The sequence below is a fragment of the Ovis aries genome, chromosome 3, assembly GCF_016772045.2.
Source record: "Ovis aries strain OAR_USU_Benz2616 breed Rambouillet chromosome 3, ARS-UI_Ramb_v3.0, whole genome shotgun sequence".
Taxonomy (NCBI): domain Eukaryota; kingdom Metazoa; phylum Chordata; class Mammalia; order Artiodactyla; family Bovidae; genus Ovis; species Ovis aries.
In genome coordinates, this window is record NC_056056.1 from 196,434,258 (window position 1) to 196,443,037 (window position 8,780).

The window sequence follows — 8,780 nt, forward strand, 5'->3', positions numbered from 1 at the left end:
TCCTTAAGTGCTACTGAAAGCCTTTTATTCAAACACAAATGCCAGTAAAACATTTAGATATGAAACGCTGAAACTTAGCTCTATTTACATAAAGTGAGGCAAATTACAAACAATACTCCCACAGATGTTTGTGAAATATTCCATATTTATTTGTTTTTACTTTCAGCCCTGTCACTATCCATCAAACTGTAACCTAGCTCTACATCACTTTCACTACTTATTAATAGCTCTGGTCAAAATACACATGAACAGAATTCACTTAAAAAGAAAAAAGGTAACATGCTAAAGACGAACTACTACAATCACTCAAGAATATATACAGAAGCACCAAAAATATAACTGTGGCCACAAATGATCTAACTGCTAAATCAATGAATGCCCACGCAAATAACATAAGAAAACTGAGTGCTGTCTTTTACCTCTAATTCCAAGACCCATAAAGCATAAAATCAAAAAATACGATAAACCTTAAGAAATCATGATTGTACCTCGACATACAACCAAAGGTTAATCATAACATCTGAATTACCAAGGGAAAAAAATCATAATTAAAAAGACTCACTTTATATAGTATCTTGCACCTTCAAAAGTATATGCTTCTTCCCAGCCAGTAGGCAAATCTAAAAAACATGTATTTCACAATCAGTATTACTTCAACAGAACAGCATAGTAAGTTTCAAACCATTTTAATTATTTCTTTTCAGGATCAGTGATTTTCATTTATTAAGTTTCTAACCCCACCCTCACAAAAAAGCATTAGACTGGCAGTAAAATTCACAGTAGATACAACATCATTTTTGGGAAATAGCAATTCATATGTAATGCCACCAGAAAACTATCAACCACATTAGAGATTATCTGACAGAATTATACACTTTGATCAGAGTGGAGAGGAAAAAAAGCCAAGAGAGGTATATTCTAATCCCAAGTAAATATCCATGAACAGCAGGCCAAAAAACCCCCCAAAATCAAAGAAAGAGACTGTGCATAAAAGGTAACACCCACTTCTTCCTAAGGATGTTGAGTCTATTTAAGACCACACCTTTCAGCTACATAAGTGAATCCATCCGGGAAGTGTCACTGAGGAGAGAGAACTTCCTAAGTATTTAATTAAGGGGAATGAAATCTGACATCACATGCTTTATACATGTGTGTTTCTACAGACTTGGCTTGCAGAGATGTGAAGTTTCAAGTCATAAACCTGGCAAGAATGCAGGTGAATGATGCTAACATTCTGTGCTTGCAAATTACTTACAAACGACCAGTAGCTTGGATTTAATCATGATACTGCTCTGAAATAAAAAACCACTGATGTGTGTGCAAAATCAAAGCAAAATAAACCAAACCAGAAAAAAAAAAAAATCAAGATCATCTCTCTCAAAAATCAAATTAACCTGAAATCACAGAATAAAATTTTTCTAACATGTGAATGTTATCAAACCTGGGGAGTATATACGATAAAATATGTATTTCACATAGCCAAAATAATCATGGACCAATTCCACAAGACGATGAGGCTACAGAACCTAAACATCACATTGTCTCCTGTGACACAAACCTGTTACTATCCATAACGCAAAGAGGCCACTGAAGTTGACTGTATGTATGCCAAACACCAAAATGTACATTTCAGTCAAAGAGGACACTGAGGAGTTAAGAAATATGACGGTGAATTAGTCAGAAATGCCTCAAAAATGGAACCTCATCATGCTTGCTACACCAGCTTTCTCTTTCCTCCTCCACCTTTTTGCAAATTTGGGGATATTAGTCACTGTGCTGAACTCCAGCATTTAATACAGGAGACAGGCTTGTTCAATAACCTGGCAACTTTAAGAGAGAACCTCGGAGTTGGAGAGGAAATATCCCGGAAGACTAGCTCTACAGAGCTTTTCTGAAGCCGGCCTCACCTTCCACGCAAACTGTTCTCAAGCCTTTCCAATCACCAGTAACAGAGGCAGGCCAGGAAGAGAACACATGCTACGTTTCAAAGGCAAACAAGTTTCAAGAATGTACACAAAGACTGACAAAAGAAAGCCAGAGCAGCACTGAAGCTCCAATCTGCTCCTCTCCAGCTCAGCTCACAGGCAGCCTTCAAACCAGCTACCCAAGGCACCAAGGCACCGAGCTGGTTCCCCGGCGACCCTCTCCAATCGGGGACCCAGGCCCGCACGCGGGACTCCACTACCCCCACCCCCAGCACGCCCACCAGCTCCGGGCGGCGTGTGCGACCTCGGTGCTGCCGCCGGGGACTTTGAATCGAGCTGGCGGGCAATTGCAGCTCCAAATGCCTCCTCTGGCCCCGGCTGCACGAGGTAAAGAGCCCAGATTTCCCCAGCCGCTCCGGCGCGAGGAACGATCGCAGCACCCCCGAACTCCTCACCTCCTCCATCAGCCACCTTACCCCCAAGTCCCACCTCGGAGGAGGAAGCCGCCCGGGAGGTTGTGGATACGTTCTCCCGGCGGACCGGAGGCAAGGATCCCGGGGCTGCACGATGGGAGAGGGAAAGACTTCCTAAAAGATGGCAAGGGGCCCCGGGGGCGACAGGAGGACTCAGGAGTGGCTGCGGGAGGAACAACTCAGGGTCCCAGCTTTCCCGGGAGAGGGGAGTGGGCCACCCTACAGGGGTGGGGGGCGGAGGGTGAGCAGTTTGGAATGGGGCAGAGGGCGCCTCGGACTGGCGGCGATCCGAGGCGGAGGAGAGGGGCGTCCGGAGACTCGAGGAAGTCCCCCGGCGGGCCCCACCCCCCCCGGTTCCCTCTACCTGCGGCCGCCCCCGCCGGCCTCCGCCCCACCTCGACGCCTCCCGCGGGACCGCGGCCCGGGGCAGGTAGCGAGGCAGGGAGGCGGGCGGCCGGGGCTCTGCCGCCTCCTCCCGGCGGAGCCCAACTCCTCTCGGGCCCGGCCGGGCTCGGCGTTACCTGTGCTCTGCCGCCGGTGCCCGGTGACCACGGCCTCGCCGGTGACGGGGTGCAGCCAGGTGGTGCTCTTCGCCTCCTCGCTGCAGGGGGGGGGAGAAAAGAAGCCGAGACGGGGCGTGAGTGGGGACGCCGTGCGGAGCCGAGGGGGCCGGAGCGGCACCGACCCGCCGCGCTGTCCCGCGGTCGCCAGCTTCCCGCCCCCCTCCGGGCCCCCCGCGCCGGCCCCGGTCCTTTACTTGATGAAGAAGACGCGGCCGCCCCTGGTGATCCCGTAAGTCCAGGAGCGGGGCAGGGAGCAGATCCACTCCAGGTTCAGATCCGCCGCCATGTCTGATCCCCAGCCGCCGCCGCCGCCTTGTCCTGCTGCCGCCGCGGCTGCCGAGGGAGGAGGGAGCGAGCCAGCGAACGAGCAGTGAGAGCGCGGCCGGAGCGCGCCTCCCCGGCCCGGCGCGCCCCCGCGCGCGCCCTACCCCCTCGGGCGGCGCCCGCCCCGCCGCCCGGGCTGGGTCGGGCCCGCGCCGCCGCCCCTCCGCATCCTCCGCGGCCGCCGGCCGGCCGCCCCGCCGCGCGCTCGGGGGATGGGCGAACGGCGCCGCGCCCCGCGGCCAGACCCCTCCCTCCCGCGCCCCCCCACCGCCCCCGCCGCCCGAGCGAAGGTTCCAGGATCGATCGAAAAAAAAAAAGAAAAAGGCGTCCTGCCCCCCGGGCTTTGCCTAAGGCTTCCCAGCCCCAAGCGCGATTCAAAGAGAGCGTAATCTGAACACCCCTGATTGCTCTCTCTCTAAAACAACAGAAACACAGCATCTGAGCTTTGTTTTATAAGAGCTATTGACTATCTAAGATTTTTCCCAAAAAAAGAAAAAAATATATACATATGTGTGTGTGTGTGTATATATATATATATATATATATATATATATCGCTTTAAAAAGGAAGGCCGTTTTTATTCCAGCACACGGAAGGTTTTTCCTGTTTGTGTTTTGTGTGCCAGATAGCAACGGTTTGACAAGTTGCCACAGACCCACAAATAAGAGTGAATTCAGACTCGACACAAGTTTGCCTCTTCCTGGACCCCTTAAATCTTTTAACGTTTTGTAAAATACAAATTTGTCTTTTTCTCTAACTTTTTAAAAAATTCAGTTATTTACCAACCTGAATTTCTACTTTCTCATATCTCCTATAAATTATAATATTACCTAACTGTACAGAGCCTTTGAAACCGTGTACATTTTTGAAGTCCCTACAACAGCCCTGTGGATAGTACTATAATCCCCATTTTACAGATGGGAAAAATAAAGTTTGAAGAAACTTGCCCAAGCGTCCCCATGGACTGCAGCCCTCCAGGCTCCTCTGTCCATGGAAGTCTCCAGGCAAGAATACTGGAATGGATTGCCATTTCCTGCTCCAGGGGATCTTCCCGACCCAGAGATCAAACTGGCATCTCCTGCTTTTGGCAAGTGGATTCTTTACACCACATGGGTAGCCCTCAAGGTCATAGTACTAAGTGACAAAGCCTGTATTTTAAGTGACTGTTAAATTTAAAAAGTCTATTTGTATAATCACACTGCTATACTTAAATTTTAAGTCCCACCTTTCCTCTGCCCTCCCACCCTTTTTTGTTGTTTTGTTTTGTTTTTTAACCAGAAAATGGCAGATTTCGTTGCAACTAAGATCTCCCTTAAGGCCAGCTAAGAGCACTGGCCTCCTCTCATTGTGGCTGATGCTCAGCCACACTTGGAATTGCTTCTGTGTCTTTGCAGCAAGATGACTCATGCCAGCAGGAGTACACAGCTCAATAATAATAGTACTACTTGGTATTCTCATAGCACCTTTTTCTGACCAGTTCTGGGGACCGCTAAAGAATTATCTTACTCATATTCCCAAATGCTCAAAGAGGCAAATCTTTTTGAACAGTTACAGAAACTAAGGCAGGAAAAGGGTAAATGACCTTGGCCAAAGCAAGATCCAGCCACTAAGATGGAGCCTGGATGAGAATGCAGTTTCATTGGACTTTTATCTCTCATCCTCTAATTCCCCAAGGCCATTCTGTCTTTGGTGAAAAGGAGTCTGCAATTACTGCTATAATTTTCCTGTCCATCTGCATACACAGGGGAAAAAAATAACATCACTTTAATGTTTCTCTCTTTTCGGTTCCTTTGCATTCTCCTCTTTCATTTCATTACTTCTTGACATCTTATCTCCTGCCCAGTCTTTGGAAAAATGAGGGTTGTTTTTTTTTTTTTTTTAATCAATGAATAACTAGCAGGAAATGTTCCACATTACCATCAGTGGTCACAGGATGTAATACAGCAAGACAATCAAGAGGTATTGACTTTATATCATGCTATCATTATATACTGAAAAATCTAAAGTAGGTCTTTAATATCATAATAATAACTTTAGAAATCTGGTACCTGTTAGTACAGTAGTATCATTTGACTTTTTTTACTTCATACTGCTGAGAAGTCATTAAGTTGACCATAGGTTGTATGGAGATTTCATTTTACCTGTGAATCTTTGATTTACAAGATTCATGAATGCAAGGCATATTTCAAAAAGTGATTAAAAAAAAAAGTGATAGAGATTCACTTAATAAAAATGTGTATCTTACAAAATTACATTTGCAGTGCTTAAATAGTAACCTAAAATCTTATGTACAATTCTCTATGTCTCAAAATTTAGGAAAGGCAGTAAATAAAGTTAGTGACAATATACAAAATGAGGCATATACAAAATGCTCCTGATTTGGAAAAGTAATAGTCCCTGTGGCTTCAGGGAAGCAATTGAAAGTGGCTTTGTACATTAGAATGTGAGGCACTCTGGATAATTTTCACCCTTAATGAGTAAAGCTATATTCTTTAAATTTTCCTTGAATGTCCTTTCTCTGCAGCTTTATTGCCTTACCCAGGTCTGCTTTACTTTCTATTTATGTGTACATGTAGGAAGCGAAGAATCATGTCTTCTCCATCACTGAATCCTTCCCAACCTTGAGTCAGTTCTCAGATGGTTATTGGATTTCATTTTCTTCCCAGTGCTTTGGCCTCCCAGCAGAGTTAGTTTCCAGTAACACATCCTCTTTTTTATCACTCTGTACCTCTTCAATAACTGACTCAGATCTAAACTCCTATCTAACCTCTGCTTTTTTTTTTTTTTTATACTTCCATCTAATGAAACCATTCCATTTCATACATCATGATCTACCTTTTTGAGGCGTATCAGCCTATGACTGTTGCAGCTTCTCTGGAAAAGAAGTTTAAAAGTGCTGAGCACTAAAAGTAAACATCACTCTGTCTATATATAGAGGACAATCCTTGTCCTAAAGAGCTTCCAGTTCAAATATAACAGAAAAATACACACTGTGACAAGAAAAATCAGAGGAAAGTTTCTTAAAATATGTAAAAGGGAACAAAGTGACATCTTAGGAAACAGCAAATAAATGTTTCCCCCTTTTAATGGAAATGATAAAAGCATGAGCTCTGGAAAGTAGACAAAGAGGCTCTAGAGAGAGAAGTTTCTTTTTTACTATCAAGAACCATCTCTTATTCACGCACATTGTTATTGTTCAGTTGTTCAGTCATGCCTGACTCTTTGCCACCCATGGACTGCAGTACTCCAGGCTTCCCAGTCCTTCACTATCTCCGTGAGTTTGCTGAAATTCATGTCCATTGAGTCAGTGATGCCATCCAACTATCTCATCCTCTGTCGCCCACTTCTCCTCCTGTCCTCCATATTTCCATTTACCAACAAAGTTTTGTGACTTTGATTAGGTTGTGTTTCCAACTATGTTTGTGTTACCTTATATGTTGTGTTACTTATTCATTCACAGAGTAAAGAATATTGTAAACAGTAACTTTAATTACTCAACTATAACATGTTTTGTTGTTTTTGTTTAGTTGCTAAGTCATGTCCGACTCTTGTGACCTCATGGACTGTAGCCCACAAGCTCCTCTGTCCATAGGATTTCCCAGGTATCAAACCTGGGTCTCATGCCTTGACAAGCAAATTCTTTACCGCTGAGCTGAGCCACCAGGGAAAGTGAAAGTGAAAATTGCTCAGTTGTGTCTGACTCTGCGACCCCAAGGACTATAAAGTCCATGAAATTCTTCAGGCCAGAATACTGGAGTGGGTAGCCAGTCCCTTCTCCAGGGGATCTTCCCAAACCAGGGATCGAACCCAGGTCTCCTGCATTGCAGGTGGATTCTTTACCAGCTGAGCAACCAGGGAAACCTCTATATATCAAGAAAAGTTGTGAGGAGGGGCAAATAGCAGATGCAATTAGCTTATTGAAAATCCAGAGAGAAAAGGTGGAAATTGAGGATCTAAAAGAAGACAAATAATATTTCAAAGTCAATGTTTTAGAGATTCTTTTTCTGTTAAAGAATAAACTGATCAATGAGTTATACTTGAAATTATTTCCCTCATTCATTCAATGGCCATTTATAGAATCCCTACTCTATATGAGGTACCAGCTGGGTGAGAGGAATCAGAAATCTTGGCCTTCTATTTGGCTTAGAAAGAAAGATGGAGATGTATATATTGAAGTACAGTTTAGAAGAAGCATCTCTACCCTTCACATAGAAATAAACCACAGCAGTTGCTTTCTAAGGGAGTCTTGTGAACCCTCAAAGCTTATCCCAGACTACAGTCTATTCATGTTGATGTTTTGGAGAGCTCTTCAATTCTAAATGGGGATAATTGAAAGAAATATGTAGTAGCACTAGTAACCCTATTACTGGCTGATCCATCTACCACAGCTGGGGTTCTAGGCTAAGTTGGCATCTGCTTGGAGGCTTGGAGACTCCCAGGGATGGATATCAAAAATCTCTTCAAGGAACTTACCTGTGAATCTCTGGATTCATTCAAATTAAACACCTCTTCCTTTATCCCAGTCATCAAAGCTTCAGTCATCTGCTTTTTTTTTTTTTTTTTGCTATAAAAGGACTTCCACCAGGGAAATCCTTAACACTTCTTTTAATTCTCCACCATTTGCATTTTGGTCTTTTCTCTGGTGGCTCAGTCAGTAAAGAGTCTACCTGCAATGTGGGAGACCTGGGTTCAATCCCAGGATGGGGAAGATCCCATGGAAAAGGAAATGGCAACCCACTCCAGTATTCTTGCCTGGAGAATTCCATGGACAGAGGAGCATGGTGGGCTACAGTCCATAGGGTGACAAAGAGTCAGACATGACTGAGTGACAAACACTTTCCTTTTCACTTTCAGTGGTTAAGACTCCATGCTTCCGCTCCAAGGGGCACAAGTTCGATCTCTGGTTGAGGAAGATCCCACATGCTGCAGGGAAAAAGAAGTATTCTATGATGCACAAGCAAGAGGCTGGATCCAGTGAGTCATGAGTCTGGCTGAATTTCCTGACTTTGCCATGAATCAGTGTGTGACTTTGAACAAGTCATTTAACCTCCATTCCCTTCTCAGACCTCTGGATTCTCATCTGTCAAGTAAGGGTGTTGCTCTATTTAGTATGGCACCCATGATTCTCTTTGGCTCTGAAGTTCTCTGCTTTCATGGGGTGAGCATTCCAGTAGATGAAGCTGGGGATGTTTCATCCCTGTGAACAGACACAAGTAAGACGCCTGCTGTATAAAACTGTTTAGGACTTTCTGCTGCTCAGATGGTTTGTTATAGAAAACTTTGGAAGAACAATTTAGAAAGTTCTTTCACATGCAGTGTCATATTTAACTTGTACATAGGTATTATTAATGTATTATAAACAAGAATATGGGCTCCACAAATATATTATGTAATCTAGCCATTAAGTGGCAAACTTAGGGCTTGAGCCTGGTCAATTTCGATGAGCCTTAGGGTTTGGATGTTCAGTTTCAAATTCTGTCCATAAAGGATTCTCC

The 8,780-nt window shown here is 44.5% G+C and overlaps 1 protein-coding gene and 1 long non-coding RNA gene across 28 annotated transcripts in view; one reads left to right on the forward strand and one right to left on the reverse strand.

Moving 5' to 3' along the window:
- Positions 1-3,300, reverse strand: part of PLEKHA5 (pleckstrin homology domain containing A5) — a 261,293-nt gene extending 257,993 nt beyond the window's left edge. For all 27 annotated transcript variants that reach the window (XM_042247472.1, XM_042247469.1, XM_042247467.1 and 24 more), the window contains exons 1-3: positions 3,156-3,300; positions 2,920-2,999; positions 563-620 (exon numbers count right to left, since the gene is read on the reverse strand). In XM_042247472.1, the coding sequence (XP_042103406.1) occupies positions 563-620; positions 2,920-2,999; positions 3,156-3,247 (230 nt within the window). In that variant the 5' untranslated portion in view covers positions 3,248-3,300. The remainder of the gene's footprint in view (positions 1-562; positions 621-2,919; positions 3,000-3,155) is intronic.
- LOC121819196 (uncharacterized) overlaps positions 2,016-8,780 on the forward strand; it is a 30,854-nt gene continuing 24,089 nt past the window's right edge. The window contains exons 1-2 of the long non-coding RNA XR_009599989.1: positions 2,016-2,312; positions 8,140-8,372. This is a non-coding gene — a long non-coding RNA (uncharacterized LOC121819196). The remainder of the gene's footprint in view (positions 2,313-8,139; positions 8,373-8,780) is intronic.